This window comes from Artibeus jamaicensis, unplaced genomic scaffold (genome assembly GCF_021234435.1).
Source record: "Artibeus jamaicensis isolate MK-2021 breed Jamaican fruit bat unplaced genomic scaffold, CSHL_Jam_final contig_525, whole genome shotgun sequence".
Taxonomy (NCBI): Eukaryota; Metazoa; Chordata; class Mammalia; order Chiroptera; family Phyllostomidae; genus Artibeus; species Artibeus jamaicensis.
In genome coordinates this window covers 12,355,106-12,375,889 of record NW_026521874.1, presented here as the reverse complement: position 1 = coordinate 12,375,889, position 20,784 = coordinate 12,355,106, and the positions used below count along the sequence as shown (strand labels likewise).

At 55.2% G+C, this 20,784-nt stretch overlaps 1 protein-coding gene across 1 annotated transcript in view; it reads left to right on the top strand.

Moving 5' to 3' along the window:
- WSCD2 (WSC domain containing 2) overlaps positions 1-19,446 on the top strand; it is a 95,220-nt gene extending 75,774 nt beyond the window's left edge. Inside the window, exons 7-9 of the mRNA XM_037156131.2 lie at positions 4,722-4,886; positions 10,042-10,242; positions 17,421-19,446. Of these exons, the coding sequence (XP_037012026.2) occupies positions 4,722-4,886; positions 10,042-10,242; positions 17,421-17,773 (719 nt within the window). The 3' untranslated portion in view covers positions 17,774-19,446. The remainder of the gene's footprint in view (positions 1-4,721; positions 4,887-10,041; positions 10,243-17,420) is intronic.
- Positions 19,447-20,784: the final 1,338 nt, after the last annotated feature.

Here is a 20,784-nt window from a genome sequence, read left to right as displayed (position 1 = left end):
GGTGGAACCCACTCTCACTGCTTATCTCCCCTCTGTCTCCTGGGCCACCAGACCGAGATAATGACGGCCCTGGTGGTGGCGATGGCGGTACCTAGAGTTTCCCAAGGGCTGTCTCTGAGCCATACTCCGTGTGGAACCCTCTGTTTGCTCTTTCCCCCTCGGCCCTCCTACTGGGTGGGAGCGCCATTATGCCCACTTTACAGGGAGGGAAACTGAGGCCCAGAACAGTGAAGGGACTTGCCTGAGGTCAGGCTGTTTATACAATGTCTAGATGAAACCCCTCTCTCCTGACAGGGACATAACAAAAAGTGGGGGGCCTTTTGGAGGTGCCTTGCCGAGACACTCAGCCCAAAGGAGACCCCAGTATCTGAACACCCTGACCATGGAGGGTGCCCCGGGCCTGTGCCCAGCCTCGCCTCACCGATGCTGTGGAGCCCACAGTCAGCCTAGGACTGGGGTGATGTCACTCCCGTTTACAGGTGGCAAGAGCACACAGCTCAGCGGCGGTGGGCACCAGCCACCGTCACACGTCCACGAAGGCGATTTGCCTTTGGGTCTCTGGCTCCACAGCCCCTGTTAGCAGCCCCTGCCCACAGTGCAGAGGACGCTCCCACACCCTCTGAAGCCTGGAGAGCCAGCACAACCCCACGGGGCTGGACCGCCTCTGCGCCCCCAGGAGCCAGGCGGCTGTGCGCGCGGCTGGGCAGGCCGCACACCACACAGGCACAACCTGCAGGGAAAGAGGCGCCCGAAGGCCGGCCTCGCTCTGCCCATCACACCGGGCACCGCAGCACATCCGCCCGGGGAAGGAGGCGGCTCCTTCTGATTCACACAAAATCTTGCTGTAAGAACCAGAGACAGCCCCCCGTAGCCCATCCCCTGTTTGGCCTGAGGGGGGGTCCCAGTGATGGGCCCTTGTGGTTGCTTCCCAGGTGGCTGCAGTCCAGCCGGTGCCTGGGGCCTCATTTAGCAGGTGCGGCCCTGGGCTCTGTCGGCCCTGCAGTGAGGAAGCAGTGGTGTTCCTGGGCTTCCAGAAGTGCCGCTTGGTCTGTGCTGCTGGGAACCGGGTTGTCCCAGCCTGGGGGAGGGTCCCGCACAGAGTAATTATCCCGTGACCCATTTGATGTGGATAAAACAGACACTGGAGCCCTTTCAATAGCAGAGAACGAGGCCCTCATCCATGGGTCTGCTCATTCCCAGGGCCCTGCCCCCAAGTCATCGCTGACCTTCAGTTTTTTCCATGTCAGGCTTTGCACTGGGGATGTGGAAGGCAGGGGAGAGAGAGAGAAACGATTTGCTGTTCTGCTTATTGATGCATTCGGTGGTTGATTCTTGAATGTGCCCTGGCGGGGGATCTAACCCACTGCACCCTTGGCATATTGGGGACAGCGCTGTAACCCCCTGAGCTACCCAGCCAGGGCCTCACACTGGGAAGTTTGAGGGTCATGTGAGTTCATCAGACTGCAAGAGCCCGATCTATTGTGGGCTGCCTTTATTGAGCACCTCCTATGTGCTAAGTTCTGTTGGTCTTGGGGGGGACAAAATAATTATTGAGCACCTACTGTGTGCCACATGCTGTCTAAACTATTTAGACTGAATTAACTCTTCTAATCCTCGGGATAGTCCAGTGATAGAGGGGCTGTTGTTATTATCATGTTACAAACAAGGCAGCTCGGCACAGAGAGGTTAAGTAGCTCAGCCAGCGTCACACAGCTAAGGTCGAGCAGAGTTGGGATTCGGATCCAGGCATTCCAGGTCCCAAGATTTCACTCCTAACCACAGCATCTCAACATACACTGCAAGTACCTCACATGCAATACGCATTTAATCCTGTAAAGTTTACTAGCCCCATTTTACAGGTGAGGAAACTGAGGCTCGGAGAGGTGAAGTGCCCTGTTCCATGTCACAGCTAGGCCGTGACAATCCTGGATTGAAACCGGGTCTGTCTGATTCCAAAGCTACATAGAATACTCCCTCTGGCACTGCTTTGATTTGTGGAGCTTAAGAGCCAAATCAACTTTCTTTTTTTAGTGCTGAACACAACAGCTTTGACCTTGGAGTTGGCTTTGGCCTGCCAGGCAGTGTTGGAAAGGAGAATCCCATTTTCCAGGGAAATTGGGGGCCTAGCTTCTTCCTCATTCCCAGCATTTTGCTATGACAAAATACGAGGCCTCCAGAAAAATTAGAAAGAATTACACAGTGAACACTCGTATGCGTAGCCCATAGATTTGACATTTGTCAACGTTCTGTTACATTCACTTTCTTGACTCTCCATTTCTCCACCCTTATTTTTGGGCAGCATTTTGAAGTAAGTCATGAACATCATCCCTCTTCAGTGTGTGTGTGTGTTGTTAATTATAATTCACTATTTGCTTATGATTTTCTGAAGGAACATTTACACAGAGTGAGCTGCACGGATTTGAGCTGCATTGATCAGTGACATCTGAGTACTCCCCGGCCTTATCAAATACCCAACACAACCATCCCCCAGAACGCTGCACATCTAGGCTCCTTCTTGTGGTGTGTTCCCATGTACTCCGTCCCCAGACGCCCGCTTGCCTTCGACAAAGCGGACTTGGTTTACTTCTCCCAAAGCCTGTTCTCCCCTGAGCCGACAGGTGGCACCATGGGAGGGGACTGGGGTCCTTGGCGGGGGCAGCCACCGTTGATTGGTGCTCCCACTGTAAGCCCCGTGCTAACACTCGAGGCGCCTTTTCTCGCGTTTAACCCTCCTAAGAGCCCTGGGATGTTGATCGTCCCGTAGTCCCATTTCACAAGTGAGAAAACTGAGGCTCTGACCCATCCTGCTTCCGAGGTCTCCCAGCAAGTAGTGGCAGTATTAGAAGTTAAATCTAAGAGTTCTGACTTCTCCCCTGAAAGACTATCGGGAGAAATCAACGTGATCAGAGTAAGATTCCAGTAGTGACGCACAGCACAGAGGAGGAAATACCGGTGTACCACCTTGGAGGGAGATGTAAGAAAGGCAGAGTGACAGGTGCTCTTGGATGTGCTGAGTGGCCCAGCGAGGGGCGGCCGGACTGAAGGTCACTGGTGACCTGACCGTGGCAGGAAATGGGATGGGGGCGCGGCCAGCTCTGCCAGCAGTGTGAGCGGGAATGGGGCCGGGGGAGAAAGGTTGCTGGTGTGGGGTTTTCAGTGATGGAGCCCTTTGCTCATGTCTGCCCGCTCACGTGATGGGGCCCGCTGAGAGGGAGAGAAAGGAGATCGGGGGGAACCAGTGGAGCAGGGAGACTGGGGTGGGGGGTGAAGATGGGATGGAGATGCTAGAGCAGGGTACAGCCCCCTCTTCCATGGGGAGGAAGAAAGGGTGGGGGCAGAGGAGCCTTGTGAGCTCAAGGGACGTGGAAGCCGGGGCTGGGAAGGGAGGTTTGCCTGCGCCCCCTTGAAGGTCAATAAGGACTGAGGTCAGCGGCCCAGAGCGAAGAAGCAGGACTGAGACCAAAACTCAAGGATTCTCTCTGGTTCCTTTTCCACTGCAGAGCCCCCTGTGCTGGCTGCCCCCCTCAGCTGATCGCCACTGTGCCTTCTAGCTCCAGGATGGGCTGCCCAGGGGGGTGCTGAGGCGGAGAATAACCCTTCCCATGGGCTCTGACAGCAGAGGCGGAGAGTCTAGGGTATCAGAACGGTGCTCACCTGTCCCAACCCATTTTACAGATGTGGAAGTTGAGGGCCAGAGAAGAACTACTATCCCTTTTGAGCACTGTAGTGTATAAATACATTACATGCATTATTTCATTTAACCCTTACAAGAGCCGTACAATGTGGATATTATTCTTACCCACCTATCCAACCAATCACTGTTGCACCCAGCTACCCACCCAGCTGTCACCTGCCCATTCCTCCACCCGCCTACCCATCTATCTAACTACCCATTCACCACCCCATCTATCCAGGTACCATCCGTCCGTCCATCCGTCCAAGAAACACTTATTATCTCTACTATATGCCAGCAACTATGGAAAGTATTGGGGAATCATCAAAGCACAGTATGGCAGGGTTTCTGACCAAACAAATAATTGTTTGAATCACAGCTGTGATAAGCGACATGAAGGGGATGGATACAGTACACTAGCGATAGCCCAGGGGTCAGGGGAGGAAGGGGCACCAACTCAGCAGAGAGTGGGAGGGTGGGAAGCAGTCCCCTGGCAAGGACAGGGGAGGGACGGCTGAGGGAGCAGCATGTACCTGACGGTGCTGAGTGAGGACGGAGCAGAGCCCAGGTGAGGAAGTGAAGGGACAGCACAGGGGGCTGGCAGGTCGGGGTGGGAGGGGGAGCAGGTGAATGGGATGAGCCTGAGAGGATGCGAGGGCCAGACCACACAGGGCCTGGAGGCCGAGGTAGGAACCTCGGACTGGCTTGCATGTAGATGGATGCCATTTCCGGAGGTCAGTCTGGAGGAAAGTTGGGGATAGGAGAAAGTGACTTACGATGATGGGGGAAACTGAGGCAGTGGAGAAGAGTCATTTTCCTAGCTGAGTTTTGTTGACTCCCTACTATGTGCTAATCCCATCATCTCATTCAACCCTCACCATCAACCCCATAAAAGAGGAATCACTCCCCCCATTTTACAGATGGGGAAACTGAGGCCCAGAAGAGGTTCCATCACGTGCACTGGGTTGGTTGAAAGGCCAGGAGGCAGCAGGGGTGGGACTCACACCCAGGCTTTGTCTGCCCCTGCCCCACACCCTGCCCTTTGCAGACAACCGCTGCATGGACAGAAGGTTCCTCCCAGCCAAGTCCAAGCGGCTCATCGCTCTGGCCAGCTTCCCGGGGGCCGGCAACACATGGGCCCGCCACCTCATCGAGCTGGCCACTGGCTTCTACACCGGCAGCTACTACTTCGATGGCTCCCTCTACAATAAAGGTGAGGAGGCTGCCTGGGCTGGAAAGGGCTCCCTGGGAGGGTGTGGGAATGCCCTTCCCGAGCACCTACTATGTGCTGCTCAGCTTACCCGGGCATGTTTATTGAGACCTACTATGTGCTCGGTACCTTCCCTTCACTTACATCCCACAAACGTTTCCAGAGCATCATGTCCTGGGTATCATACCTGCCTCCATTCAATAATGGGCATTTATCAAGTACCTACTATGTGCCTCGTACCTTCCCTCCATTTAGATCACTGCAAGCCTTCCTTGAACACTGTGTGCAGGTACCTCCCCACAGACGTTCACTGACCAGCAACTCTGCTGTACGCAGAGGTCCGATAACTATGTTCACTTTGAAGACGTTTTTTACTGACTGCTATTTGTCAGTGTCTTCTCTGCCTTTACGTCAATGACGTCAGTTCTGTGGCTGCTTTGTTTTCACTCTGTTCACAGATGTTGGCTGAACAGTGCTATGTCCTAATGCACTTCCCAAGCCTACTTTCCCAGCAGGCACGTATGGAGCGCCGTCTGTGTGCCAAGCACTTGGGGGAGGTTCGGATGACCACAGACATTCTCTTGGCCACCCACTAGGTGCCAGGAGCTGTGCCAGGGGCTCCGTTTCTGTTTAACCCTGCACAGCAACCCTCGGAAGAGGATGTTGATACCTTTTCCCAGATAGGAAACCCGGGGCTCAGAGAGGAGACGTCACTTGCCCAAGGTCACACAGATCTTTTTCAATGGGCTGATCGGGGGGCATAGCCCAGTGTTTCCCGGCTTTGTAGCCCACACGCATCATCTCGCCACACAGGCAAGAAATCCCTGGGGTTTTGCAAGTCTCAGATGAGGTGCCCGTGGGGTGTGAAGCCCTCCTCCAGGCATGGCGGGGGTATCAGGGAAGCCGTAGCTCTGCCTGGGAGGGGCTTTGAGTTTCTGTGTGAAACAGCCCTTGTCCATGGGTCTCTGTAGCTGCTAACAGATGATGACCACTTCTTGGCTGTGTGACTTGGAGCAAGTTACTGTACCTCTCTGGACCTGTGTCATCATGCACAAATTAGAGATAACAGCACACACCTGGTAAGGTGGTTGTGAAGGTTCACGAGTTGATCTCTGCCACAGACTCGGCACATAATAAGTGTTTGATAAAGGCTGTGAATGCTTCGGTCTGGGTACCAGGCACTGCCCAAGCACAGCCTGGTGTTGACAGAGAGCCATCCCTGATCCCCAGCTCAGGGAGAGCCAGGGGCAGGTCTGTCTAAGGGCGAGAGGCAGGAGGGGGGTAGAGAGTGGGAGAGAAAAGGCAGGAAGGGTGAAGAGAGACACATCAAAGGATGGGGTTGGCGAGGGCTGGTGTAAGGGGCCTGCCTTCGGGTCCTGATTTTTTGTATATTTATTAATTTCTGGCTTCAGCAATCATCTGTTAGGTGCCTATTATGTACAAGGCTGCAAGCCGAGTGTTTTGCATACTTATCCCAGAAACTGAGCCCACACCTGGCTGTCACCAGCACCTCTGCTTTTAAACCACTAGCCGCACTGCCTTTATGGCGGCTGCCGGGAGGAGCCAAGCACATTCTGGAATCTCTGGGGCAGCGGCTGGGGGAAGCGGGCTCAGAAAGCATCCTGTGGCTGGCCCGCAGTCTAACCTTCCCAGCGGCAGCAGCAACCCTGCTCAGGGAACCCCAGAATGCCACAGTTAAAGGGCCCCTGAGCATCATTTAGTTCAGGGATCCAAAGAGGTTTCACCCCACATGTCAGTTCCAGCGAATCCCTGCTTTAGGAGGATGTGTTAAGAAGGACTCTGAGGTTCTGTTCTCCCTGAGAAATGAAGTGCCTTCATCTAGTAGTGATGCCCGCTGAGGGTGCAGAGGCGGAATTGTCCACACACCACGTGTTTACCGTCCCCCTCCACCCCAACCTAACTTTAGAGAGAGGGAGACAGAATCTCAAGATGCAACCTGGACATCGAACTGTCAATCTGGACTCTGTTGCTGATCAGCTGTGAGACTTCGGGCAAAGTTGCCCTCTCTGAGCATCTATACCATTTCCTCATCTATAATCTGAGGATGTCAATGCTGAACCCACAGAGATTTCGAACAAAATATAACATAATGCATGTGAGATAGTATGTGTGAGGCTGTGGTACAATATGGACTCTATTTTTTAAGTGATGTGTAACCGGTGCAGTCCAGTATTCCGTCCAAGTCAGCGGGGGTTGGTTTCTGACTACGCATCAGAATCACCAGGGAGCTTTTAATGTTCTGGTGCCGGAGCTGCACCAAGGCCGTTTCCATCAGACTCTTGGGAGTGGCCAGGGCATCAGTCATTCTTAAAAGCCCCCAAGTGACCCCTGGCTGGGTGGCTCAGCTGGTTGGAGCATCGCCCTCACGGATCCCCAGTCACGGTGCACGCCTAGGTTGCAGGTTCCATCCCTGATCCGAGTGTGTACAGGAGGCAAACAATGTTTCTCTCTCTCTCTCTCCCTTACTCTCTCTAGAATATCAAGAAAATCAATGAATATATCCTTGGGTGAGAATTTTTTTTTAAAACACAAGAAGCTCCCAAATGATTCCCATGCAAAGTCAGAGTGAGACCCCCGGCCCTAGAGCAGGGGCCCGGGATTCTCACTCCCAGACCCGCAATATTCCCAGAACTGGTCCTGGTTCTATGTTGTTTATACTCAAGTCCTGGGGAATATCAAGAGTTGATAATTAATAGAGAAGGTGTCCCTAAAGTCTTAGCTAGAGAAGGGGAGAAAAAGAAAGGGAAGAGAAGGGTGGAAGGGAGGGAGAGAGGTCGGGGGAAGGGAAGGCAAGAGGAAGAAACAGAAAACGGAAGGGACACAAAGCGAGCAAGCAGCCGCCCTCCCTGGCACTTCCGGGGCCCGAGCTGTGGGATGTCAGTCCCACCGAGGAAGGCAGAGGTCTGTGGGCTGGTCGCAGGCGCCTGATGCTTTGAGTGCAGCTGCCTTTTGAGGGGCTTAAAAATACTTCCTGTGGCCTGAGCTCTTGCAGGTGACAATTTCTCTCCCTGGGAGTTCAGAGCTGGCAGTGGGGTGCAAGCAGAGGGGACCCCGCCCTCAGATTGTTCAATCTGGTGAACCCCCCCAGTCCCTCCTCCATCACTTCTGCAGTTGACAAATGTCTAGCTTAATGAAACCCTCACACCTTCCGGGCCCTGAAGCATGGGGGGCTGGAAGGGGACATGGTGCCAGAGGTGGGGGTAACTGCTGTGCCCGGGTTTGCTCTCACTGGGTGGCAGTTCAGCCGCCCCCTCTTGCATCAGACTCCAGGCAGAAAGAGCGATTTGTAGTTGCAAGACACACCAGACACATCACACACTGTCTACTCTCCCTGGGACATCAGTCCTGCCACCACCCTGTCCTCGCTCATCTGCCTGGAAACCCACGCCCCTAGCTGCAGGGCACGGCCCCCTGCAAGGTCTCTGGCAGACTCAGGAGTCCTTCTCCTTTATCTTCCTTGTACCCAGAGCACTCCTTCATCACGGCCCTTATTATTATTCATATATTCATGTCGCTGCTAATAATACTAATAATCATGGGCATTTACTGAATGTCTACCATGGGCCCAGCACTGTGACCAGTGATTTATATATTTTGGGGTGTGTGTGCAGAATGTGGGGAAGACTTACCCAAAAGGGGAGGAGGGAGTTCCAGGCAGAGGGCACGGAGTGGGTGGAGCCTGGAGAGCGCCGCAGCGTGACTGGCGAAGTGAAAATAGTTTGAAGTCTGTCTGACTGTGAAGGGAGTGGGGGGTGGGGGCTGGGGGCACGCAGCAGGAGGGGCAGCCAGGACTGGGTACTGCAAAGCCCTTGAAATGCCCTTCCGAGAGTTGTGCACAGCATCCAAGGGGCACGGGCCGGCAGGGTGGGGGAGTGGGGTTTAGAGGATTTCAGGTCAGGAAGTGGCGTGCAAATGAGTAATATATCCCTCAGGCCACAGGGGTTGGGTGGGGGACATTTAGCCTGCAGGATTGTTGGGGGAGCAGCAATAGTGGGGAGAAGGGGACAGTGGGGAGGGACATTTAGGGATCAGTAATTAGAAAGGGGCCTCAGTGGTGGGCCAGGAGGGGCTGGTTTCTATATGAGCTGGTCTTGCCTTGACTCTCAAGGTGCTTTATTTAAGTTCCTCCCCCATCCCTTCGACTAACTGAGCGCAGGCCCCCTCCTCCACCAGAGACCAGATTCCCATTCTGTAACAAGCACAGACCATGCAGGTGACCCCCAGCACCCTCCTAAGTCTGTGGGGCTGCCTGACGTTCTCTCCTCTGCCCCCACTCTCTCTGCAACATTTTATTCCCTCATCCTGGCACCCCATGCACACCCAGCAAAGAGCTGTCCAGTCAAGGACGAGGGAATCAGTGAATGAATGAACGAGCTTCCCTCCCAGAATCCCAGTGTCTGATCCACTTGAGCGTGGTTTTCCCTGTGACTTTGTCCATCTGCCTGTCTCTTTTTCCTGATTTTTTTCCCTCTGTTTCTGTCTTTCTCTCTGTCTCTCTGCCTTGTTGTGTATCTGTCCCTCTCCTGTGTCTGGCTGTTCTCTATTTTGTTTCTAGGTCTGTTTTTCTTCCCCCTTTCCCCCTCCCTCTGTTGCAGTCATCTTTCTCTCGGACACCTGTCTGTTTCTGTCCTTTCCTTCCCTCTCCCCGTCTCCCCAGGCTTGGTCTTTCCCTTGGTGTCCCCTGCCCCTCTCAGATCTCAACAGCCCAAAGTGCAGGCTCAAGCCCTGTAGGCTGCTGGGACCCAGAGCCCAGGCCTCTGAGGGAGGCGAGACAGAGGAAGGAGGGGCTGAGACCCGGCCCAGATTGGGCAGGGCCCTTCTCGGCCTCTGGGGAGCCCACAGATCAGGTTTATATGGCCCAGGCTAAGAACTGGGCAGATGGTGTGGGGGAAATACGTATTATCTACAGAAAAAAAAAACCCCACAAAAACCAGTAAGACCCATGGATCTTTTTGCAAATCACTTTCTCCCAAGTTCCCATCACTGTGCCCCGCACATAGTAGGTGCTCAGTAAACATGCGAATAAATGTGGGAGTTAATATAGGAGGACTCCCAGAGAGGCCCAGCAGGGGGCGGGGTGGATGGCTTGCCTCCCCCAGCTCACTTGTCCTGTTTCCCGCCCCCTGGCTGCGGGAAGGGTTTAAAGGTGAGCGGGACCACTGGCGCAGCGGGAGGACCATCTGCATCAAGACACACGAGAGCGGCCAGAAGGAGATCGAGGCCTTCGATGCCGCCATCCTGCTCATCCGTAACCCCTACAAGGCCCTCATGGCTGAGTTCAATCGCAAATACGGCGGCCACATCGGCTTTGCTGCGCATGCCCACTGGAAAGGCAAAGGTATGGCTGGGGCGGGAAGGGGGAGGGAGAGAAGGGAGGGGAACAGAGGGATTCTGGGTTGCAGGGCGTTGGGCCCGTGCTGTCTCCTTCCAGGAATCCAGGGACGCATCCTCGCTGGCGCATGCACTTCCTCCATCCCACCCTGCCCACTAGCATCACGTGATCCTCTGTGAGGCAACACAGTGGTGAACGACATGGGTTCAAGTCCCAGCTCCATCACTTCCCTGGGTAAAGCTTCTTAACCTCCCTGATTTTAGGTCCTCCCATCTGTAAAATGCGGCGCTATGGAATTTAACCCTTTAAGCCACTCTGTAGCTGTGACCCATGCTGCACGACGGAAATGGAGGTCCCCCAGTGGAAATGAATTGGTTGGAGCAGGTTCGAGAGCTCTTTCCTGGAAGTTAGGAGACCTGTATCCAGACCAAGGCCAGCAGCTGAGTGGCCCTGAGTGGCTCTGAGGTCCCGAGAGATCCCTTTATTGAGCAATCCCAACAACTCTGGGTTGGGAGGCTCGGAGACAGTAAGTAGTACATGCTTGTTCCCACATCACAGCTGGAAAGGGACTTGGCCCCTAACCACCGAACTTCATTAAGACAACCTGGGTTTGAGACAATCTGACACTTATGAGTAGGTGGCTGCTGTGTGGGCGAATGTCTCTGTGCAGGGTGGGTGGTGGGTGGCGGCTGGGGGCAGCGGTGAGAGCTTTTAAGTCTGGCCCAAATTCTGGCATCTTGAGGACCTTTGACCCTACTGGGTCTCAAAAGCCCGTATCAGCCATCACCTGTACCTCCATCATGGTAAAGGGAACCACATCGGTGAGCACTTTAACGCCCCACAATTAACTCATTTTATAATGGGGACAAGCTAAGATCAGGGTGAGGAGGCGGGTGAAGCAGCTTTTCCAGGAAGTTGGGAGAGCTCGGGTTTGATCCCATTCAGCCTTCCCCCAGAGCGCATGCTCTTAACCACGGTGCTAACCCTTGGTAATGGGTTAGGCCGACCGTCTGTGAACAAGAATCACCTAGTTTAGAGCGTCTGTTAATGTGAGCTCCTCCCCACTTCGCCTAGGAACCCGGCTGCTCCAAAGCCAGGGTGTGGGGGCGGGCAATGCTTCCTGCTCCGCCCCCCTGCCCCTCCCAGCTGCTCCAAAGCTCTGGCCCCGCCCAGAGAGGCCTGGAACTTGGCCGTGGGATGCGTTAACTCAGCAGTCCACCAATCACGGTCTCGACCACATTGATGTCCTTGATGAAAAACCCTCGGGCCTGCCTCACCAACTGTGCGCTGGACTCCTGTTCACCCATCTGTCCCTCCCTCTGCCTTGCTTCCCCTCTCAGGGAGGGGGCAAGAACTTGGACAGGTGGTGACATTTGTTCTCTTGTTCCCAGGAGAAATGAGGCCTCTGAATTATTTATTTGTAGAACAATTGAAAGTGAGCCCTGGTCAGGGCCAGGGCCAGGCTGAGAAGCCCGCGGATGCAAACGGCAGGAGCCTGTCACGGGAACAGACCCTCCGCTTGCTGGGCTGAAAAGGACCACTGAACACAGTGGGCTTCTGAATGGCTGCACATCAGAATCCCCAGAGGATTGTGGGAAGACCCGGTGCTCAGGCCACGCCCCAGGCCGTTCCTGGAGCAGAGCCTGGGCATCAGTTTGTTTAAAGCTCCCAGATGCTTCCCGGGTACAGGCTGGACTGAGAGCCGCTGATACGCCCTCTCTTTCTTAATGGGGAAACTGAGGCCCAGAAAGGCAGGGACCTGCCAGGTCACTCAGGCACATGGTGGCAGGACTAGAACCCAGCTCACCACCCCCCGGGCATCCAGTGCCCCGAGCGAAAATGGAGGGGCTCACTTGGGGAGCTCAGGGGAGCAGACACTTAGCCTTCGTTACCTCATTTAAACCATCTAGTTTCAGAGGAGGTGAGAGACGCGGCCATGATCATTGTTAAATTCCATTTCGCTGGTGAGAACTGCAGCCCCGGAAGGGAGTAAGCCCTGTGGCGGAGGCCCCAGGTGCGGACTGAGCTGGGTTCTAACCCAGCCATTAGCCACCGGGCTCTCTCTTACCTGGCAGCTTCTCTGACCTTCTGGTGCCTTCGGAGGTTCTCCTCTCCTGGCACAGCCCCTTGTCTCAGGTTCAGGTTCAGGCCACTTTAACGCCCAGGAGCCTCTCTTCCCTTATTCAGGACAGCTGGGAACTTTAAAAACAGAAGGGGGAGTCAGGACTGGCTGAGCCAAGAGGCTTCAGGGAAGGGAGAGTGGGGGTTCCAGCACATACGTCTCATGTGAAGGTCTGGGGGCCCCACCTGAGTCTGGAATTGGGTGGGGAAGCTTCTCCCAGTGTCCCCTCCCAAGCCTGATCCAGGTCTTCAGACCTGTGGCTGAGAGCCTTCCTCGAAGAACCCAAGTGCCCTGCCCCCAGCCAGCCCTTCCCGCTCATTTGCATTAACCTCTGGCACCTGAGTCGGAGACCCTTCCTTGTGGACACCAGGCACCTCCATTTCACCTGGGGACTGGCTGGAAGCACAGGTCTGAGGCCCCACCCGAGACCTGCAGAATAATTGGAAACCCGGGGGAGGGCCTAGCCGTCTGTCTGTCTGTCCATCTGTCCTTCGGTGTGGCAGCAATCCCTCCGCTGTTTCTGACATGCCTTCCAGTTACAGAAACTGCTGCTTCAGATTCTTGCTGCTCCAAGGGCTGCCTGGGGACCAGCCACCGCATGGACTTCACCTGGGAGGTTTTTAGAAAAGCAAACCTCCCCCCATCCTTCCCAGGCTCACTGCGTCAGAATCTGCATTTTTTTTTTTTAAGATTTTATTTATTTATTTTCAGAGAGGAAGGGAAGGAGAGAAGGAGAGAAGCATCAATGTATGGTTGCCTCTCACACGTCCCCTGCTGGGACCTGGCCTGCAACCCAGGCACGCTCCCGGACTGGGAATCAAACCGCGATTGTGTGATTGTGTGGTTCGCAGGCCCTCGATCAATCCACTGAGCTACACCAGCCAGGGCAAGAATCTGCATTTTAACAAGAAGCTTTGTGTGCACTTGAACATTTGAGAATCTTAGCTTTCAGACACTCTCAGCCTAGAATATGAAGGTCACCCCCTCAGAGCAAAGGTCACCCAGCTGTTGAGCATGTCCACACCACCCTGCCCACGGCCCCTCTCAGTGATAGCTGGGTTGAGGCTCCTCTAATGCCCCCGCCCCCCCCACCAATATACATGTGCGTGCACGCACACACACACGGTTCCATAACACTGATTTTACAATGTCCCTGGAGTGCGTCCAAAGCAAAGTTTTATGTGATATGATTACACAAGGTGAATTGTCCTGGATCTGTTTAATGAAACAGAGGCTGTGTTTAATGATTCCGTGGGGAATTAAGAACAGTTAAGCTATTAATCAGACCCCAGTTCCCCCCGGCGACAAGAAGAGGGAGCAAGGTGGCTGGCGGAACCAGCCCCGGACCCGTGGTCCGTGGCTCAGCGTGCCTCTGTTACCCACTTTGAAGGCAGCGACCACATACTGGAAATCCTGAGCTAATCAAGGGCTTTTGTTTTGTTTTTAAGCTTTATTCTTCTTTCCAATGAAGCAATTGAGGTGCTTCAAGTGAGGGGTCTGTGCCGTGGGTGTCGGGGGGTGCCTGCTGCTGGAACAGCCTGGGTGTCAAATGTGGTTTAGCTGGGGGGGGGGATGGGACGGGGGAGCCCTGACCACAGTGACGGTGCCTCAGAGATGCTGGGGCAGGGGTGGGGGCAGGGCGCAGCATAAGAAGAATTGTAACAGGAGCCACACTTTTCAGGCATCTCCTATATCCTCCCCCCCCAAACCCGCCCCTGTGCCAGGGCCTTAGCAAATCTCATCCCATTTCATCTGCACAGCATCTGGGATGCACGTCTAGCATGCTCACCATTTTGCAGATGGGTAAACTGAGGCTCAAGGAGATCAACCGATGTCCCTAACATCACACAACTAACGTGGAGAGAGCTGGGTTTTGAACGCAGGTCATCTGACTCCCAAGTCATCTGTGAACAGACCACGTGTCTTAGTGTCCGGAGAGAAGAATGTCCGAGCCAATCAGACCAGAAGCCCTCAAAGGGTTGGCTAGGGGAACAGGAGCCAGGCTCAGTCTAGCTTAGACACAGGTTTGAATCCTGCCTTGGATACGGAGCAGTGGGGCATCGTAACCCACCCCACTGTTCTTTTGACAGTGTTTCTGTAAGTGCTGACTCTGACTGAATATGTAGCTTGTATATAAACAGCATGTTTGTGTAAGAATCCTAGGAACCGGCTTCAAAAGACACAGGCTCCAACCTTCAGTCATCCCAGCAACTCCGGGAGATTTGCTGACTTTCAGCTATAAAACCAGGATCACGCACCCCGGTCCATCACGGGACCGGTTTCAAGGTCCTTATCGAAATGGACGGGGCTGGTCCGCACGCAGAGGACTTTTCAACCCCTTCCCCTTGGTCTCTTCATTCTGTTTTCCACAACCGGATACTGGCTTTTTGTGTCCTGTCGTGGAAAAATCAGATTCCTCTTGGATCCATGCAAACAAGCATGTCGCCATGGAAACAACACTCACTCCTGAAGAGTTTTCACATTCGGAGGGATCAAGTGGGCTTCCCTCGTCTGTCCGGAATGGAACTTTGGTTACAGCTGTTCTTCGCTTGCTTCCTTACTTTCTTGGTTCGGTCCTTGCTGTCTCGCATGCACTGGAACCCGCCTTCTGTCTCTGGACCTGGACGGGGCTGTTTGTGCTACCAGTTGGTGGGAGATAAAATTCCGCAGCTAGCGTCTCTGTGCCTCCTTTTGGAGGATTTAGTTTGAGGCTGCTTTTTTGTTTGAAATTTGTCTTTGCTTTAGATTCTGTTTTTGTTTCTGTTTGGAAAGGAGCAGCTGGGTCTCAATCCCTTTGGGGGCCTCGGGCCATCGGCCTCCTGCCCCTGCGCCCGTGTGTGGAACGGGGCTGGTCATTCCTGCCCCCCAGGCTTCTTGTGGGCACTGTGTGAGGTAATGCATGCGAATTGCCCCACACAGTCCCGGCACACAGTAGGTGCTTAGGAAACACGCTCCCATCCAAGGGAGCTTTGCAATCAGCAAGGATGCCCTGTCATCTCCATCCCACCTGTGTCCAAGGCTAGGGGTGCCAGCGGGGTACCCCGACCACCCTGCAGAATGGCCCCTTCCTTTTATTTGGGGACCACCCTGTAGCCCTCTTCCAGCAATGACTTGAAGTGGCCAAGCCTCAAAGTCCGGATCTGTGTATCTCTGGGTGACAGAGGGTCACCTCCATCCGTCTGGGCTTCTGCCAAGGAAGCCGCAGTTGCCCTGAGTCACCAGGGACGCTGGGAGATGGCTCAGGAATGGGGAAATCCTTTTTAAAAAAAAGCGAAACAGACTATACGCATGCTAAATTTTTTCTAATCATGCAGATACATCTGGTCTTAACCCACTATAACAGTATGGGCCCAATTAGCCAAATACATTGTAAATAATCTATCTTAAGGATCAAAAATGGCCTTATCCACAGCATAAATATTTCCCTGGTAGCCCTGCTGTTCCAGCGGGGGCCCTGGGGGGAGCAGGAACCCCACCACTGATTCCGATGTCTTCTGCACAGAAGGAGTCGTCCTTGGTGGTTGGGGATTTCAGTTTCATTCAACAACTATTGACAGAGCCCCTGCTGGGTGGGAGGCAGTGCAGGTGAGGCTGCTAGTACCTGGGGCAGACCGGAACCTGGAATCCGGCAGGCCTGGTCTGGACGATGCTTCCTGGCTGTGAGGCCTCGGGCCAGTTCCCTCCCCACTCTGAGCCTCAGTTTCCTCAGTGGTGATAAGTGAATAGTAGCCCTTTCTTTTCAGGGTAGTCATTAGCATTAAGTGAGATCATGGGTATCCATCACCTAGCAAGGGAGGAGGATTTAGTTCTTAAGGACTAGCTGGGCTCCCCAGACTGGCCTGGGAGACTCACTGGCACTGGCACAGTTACATACCCTGTGGGAGGGCACCCGGGGCTCTGCCCCTGAGAAAAGCAGCAGGTCTGGCTTCAGGGGTTCAGAGAGCCGGTGCTGTGATTCTGCAGCCAGGCTCAGAGCTGAGGCTGGAGTCCCTCCCTCTGTCCCCAGCCTCCTCCCTGGGGGAGCCCGGGGCCGGGCTGGCTGGCTGGCTGGCTGGTTCTTTGAGGTCCAGGGCTCCCGGAGGAATTCCCTGCACTGTGTTGGAGCCCCAAACGTACCCTTCACGCTGGCGGCAGTCCGCCCTGTCATTTACCATAGCGAGGTAACAGACAAATAGCCAAAGAAGTGGCACGCAATCCCGTCTTGCAAAGTAAAGAAAGAAAGGTGGGACGGACAGGCGAAAAGATAACGCTAACCTAACGGGCCACGCACGGTGTTGGAGAGGCGGGTGACGTATGTACGTGGAGGGTGTGAAGGGGCTGCCAGGCCCAGCGGGGGCACCTGCCTGAGCCTGGGGAGTCAGAAAAGAGAACTCCACACCTGAGACCAGAACACCCACAGCGACAGCGACAGTAACAGCGTGTACTGGGTACAGGGCACCATGCCGACAACTTTACGTGCTTTTCCACTTACTTCGTATGACAGTCCTATTATTATCCCATGAGTGGATACTCTCACTGCACAGGGTACAGGTTACTACCCAGAACTGTTACTGCCCAGCACAGTTTTGTAGTCAAAAGCTCAGACTTTGAAACCAGAATGTGTGGGTTCGAGTCCAGGCGCTGCCAGTGACTAGCTGTGTGCCCTTGAGCAAACTCCTTACCCTCTCTGTGCCTCCTTCATTTCCTCGTGTTCAATGAGGGAAAAATGATGCTACCTGCCTCCTCGAGTTGTTGTGCAGAAGAAGTGCATTAACAGCTGTAATCATATACTTTTACATATTAACATAAATATATGCTAAAATATAAAGGTACAGTAACCTACATTATATGTGCATCTGTGCTTGGCATGTAGCAATCACCCAACAAATGTTGTTCCCGAAGGGAAGGAAGGGCTGAGATTGTTCCAGAAGCGCCAAGGGGGAGGAATCAGCAGCGTATGCAGAGAAAAGGAGTCAGTGGTGTTATTATTGCCGTGATTCGCGGTGACCGCGGCCAGCGCCATCGGGCCTGCGTCCTGCGAGCCCCTCCCCCCGAGACTCAGCCCACCCTCCTCTCCCCGCAGAGTGGCCGGAGTTTGTGAGGAACTATGCCCCGTGGTGGGCCACACACACGCTGGACTGGCTCAAGTTCGGCAAGAAGGTGTTGGTGGTGCACTTTGAGGACCTGAAGCAGGACCTGTTCGTCCAGCTGGGCCGGATGGTGGGCCTGCTGGGCGTGGCCGTCAGGGAGGACCGGCTGCTCTGCGTGGAGAGCCAGAAGGACGGCAACTTCAAGCGCTCGGGGCTCCGGAAGCTGGAGTACGACCCCTACACGGCGGACATGCAGAAGGCCATCTCCGCCTACATCAAGATGGTGGACGCGGCCCTGAAAGGGCGGAACCTCACGGGCGTTCCCGATGACTACTACCCCAGATGATGGGTCGTCCGAGGAAGGGGGTCCTGACCAAGCCGGGGACTCGAGGCCCCCGGGGACCCCTGCCCCTCTGTCCTCTCTTTGGTATGGGGACATCCCCTTGGCTGCTGCTGGCCTTCGATGAGTTTCCTGCATGACCGAGGAGCCTGGGGGAAGAGATCCCAGGCACGACCCGCCCACTCACAGTCCCCTTTACAGCAGCAGGAGGCTACTGGTGGGGGCGTTCCAGCCACGCAGACCCTCCCCTGTCTCTCCCTGCCTCTACCACTCTGGGTTCCGCGGTGGGAGGGAGGGCTCATGGGGGTCCCGGAGACATGGGTGCCTCACCCAGGTGCTGAGACGCAGGAGCCCAAGGGGCAGTAGGAGGGAAGCAGCCCCGGTTGCCCTGCCGCCCAGGGCTGAGCTTCTGGAGCCTCCTGTCCCTCCACCCGAGGGGCCCCCAGGTTCGCCAGGCTGCTCGTGTGTGCAGATCACGAGTCGCTGGGAGGTTTCTCTGCAGCCTTAGGTTTCCGACATCGGGTGGGGTGGGGGCGCCCTGGTGCTCACGGCAGGTTAATAATCACCACTGTGGGGGGCTACTGCCCACCCCCAGGTCACACTGCTCCTGAAAAGAAATCAGTGGCCTGTTCACCTCTGAGGTCAGAATTCTGCCCCTCTCCTCCCCCACGGGGACCAGGAGGTGGCTGTGGGTTCTCCAGGCACCGCAGTGACTCCACTAGGATGGCCATGTGCCACCCGCAGAATCCGAGTAAGAACAAGAGCCCTAGTAATGCATCATTCCATTGTGGGGGGGCGACACATTGATCTTACACTGCCGTCTGCCCCCACCGATGGGCCCTTCGCTAACCAGGTGAGAGCAGAGCCAGGCTGCCCCCAGTCAGGCGGGTCCAAACCCAAAAGAGACCCCGCTGCCTTCACAGACCGTCAGCCTCCCTGTGACCACAGTTCAGAAGTGGCAGCTTCTCTTGGGAGTCCTTTAAGGGACAGTGAGACAGATGGGGTGGTCCTTCATTGGCACACAAACGCTGCTCCCCCGAAGCTGAGGCGGCAAACCAAAGGATCCCTGAGGCCCCGGTCCCCGATCCTCGGTGGTAAACAGCAGCGGTGCAGAACCCCTCCGCCTCCCCCGCCGGAGACCAGGGGCTGCCCACCATGTAGATGCAAAGCCATAGGCCACTGCTCTTTACTCTTCCGTCTGGAGCCGCCTCCTGCCCCCCAGCAGCCCCTCTGAAGCCTTGGGTTGCAAGCAAAGGCTCATTCCCAAGTAGCCGAGAGACTACGCAAAAGGCGAGTGTGAAGAGATCTATTTTTTTAAGAGGACTATGACTCATACATTTTGCCCCTTGGAACCTGGCCGTGAAAGAGGAGGGGCCAGGGCATGGGACCTGCCGTGGTCTCCCTGACCCCCCCATTTGCAGGAGGTGGGCTCCCCCAGAGCCCAGCCAGGGGGCTCTGAATGTATTTTGTACCGTGTTTCTCCCCCCCAGGCTAGTTTCTAGTCTTCTTTTGCAAAGAGGAGAGGGCCTGGAACCGCGTCCCTCAGAGGCCAGCTCCCCGGGAGCCTCTTGGTCTGTGACCTGGGGCCAGTTCTTTGCCAGCGGCCAGCTCAGGCCCCAAGCCCCTGTCTGAAGATTCCTCAGGTCAATGCCATCATTAAAAGTGAGTTTTGTTGGTAACTGTCTCCCGTGGTGGAGTGTTGTGTCAGGCGCGTTCACAGGCGGGGTGGTTTGCAGTTGTGTCCGCGTGTGTAAGAGGCAGAATGGCCTGCGCTGCAGAACCGTGTTTGTGCCTCTGTGAGGCCGGCGCCACCTGTGAAGAACTCTGTGCCTCTGCGTGTAAAACAGTCTCTGAGTTCAACTGCCCCCCTGTATCCGGAGACTGTGTCCCCCACGCTGGTGTGACACTGTCCTATTTCTGATGTGTCTATGTAGGTTTCTGTGTGTGGAATTAATCGCACACGTGCAGAGGAGGAAATGGCTGGTGATCCCATGATCCCTGGGCGTGAGAAGGTGCCTGTGTATTGTGGAGGGATGACTTGTCTTCTGCACATGCCTTTTGTCCTTGGTGTGTGTGTGTGTGTGTGTGTGTGTGTGTGTGTGTGTGTGTGTGTGTAGGGGTGTGCCAGTAGGGAGGGATTACTAGAGTGAGGTTTAAGTGTCCCTGCTTGGAAGCCACTGAGAGTACCAAGGGGCAGAGAAGTCCCCTCCATTCCCTGGTGGGTGGAGTGAGTCTCAAACCTCCAAATACCCCTGAAGGAGGACCCTGTGTCCTATTGATGGAGGGGCTTTCTGTGGACAGGTGCCAGTGCTCCAGGGACTGTCCCACCCCAAGGGAGGGACATGGGTGCATGTCCTGCCAAGTGGACAGTAAGGAGGAGAGGCGCTCAAAACAGCTGGGACGGGCAGCTGATGAGGGTGGGGGGAGGGAGGGACTTCTCCACGCCCAGCAGAGAGCTCAGGAGGTCTGGGAGTCGGGGGCCGGGTCTTTTCCCCAGTCCTGGGCCCCTGAAGTAGGGAAGTGAAAGGAAGACCCCAGAAAGAGGAGTGTGAGGTTGCTAAGACAGTTTACATCCCTGCAGAGCTTACGTTCACCAAGCACCAAGCAGAAACTGGACAGTGGTCGGGAAGCTCGGGGGGAGATGGCAATGGAGCAAAGGAGTAGGAGGACTTGGGCAGCTCCTGACCGACCCCAGGGGGAAATCGACCCCATCGTTCAGAGGGACGCTGGCCCAGGTCTCATGGAGGCCCATCACAGAACTGGGGCCACCCGGCTGGGGCCACCTCCCAAACATCCAGTCCACGCACACAGAGGGACAGCATCCTTGCACTTGGTGAGAAAGGAAAGCTCTGCCTTCCAGTGCAGGGACATGCCTGGGACACCCGGGCTGTCTCCTGCCAAGGCTCCAGGATGCAAGGAGGGCAGGCAGGGCCCAGCATCTGCTCACAGCTGGGATTTCCTCCTGATGTCTCCCGTAACCCTGGAGGCTGCTGCTGCTGTATTTCCAGCAGGCAACA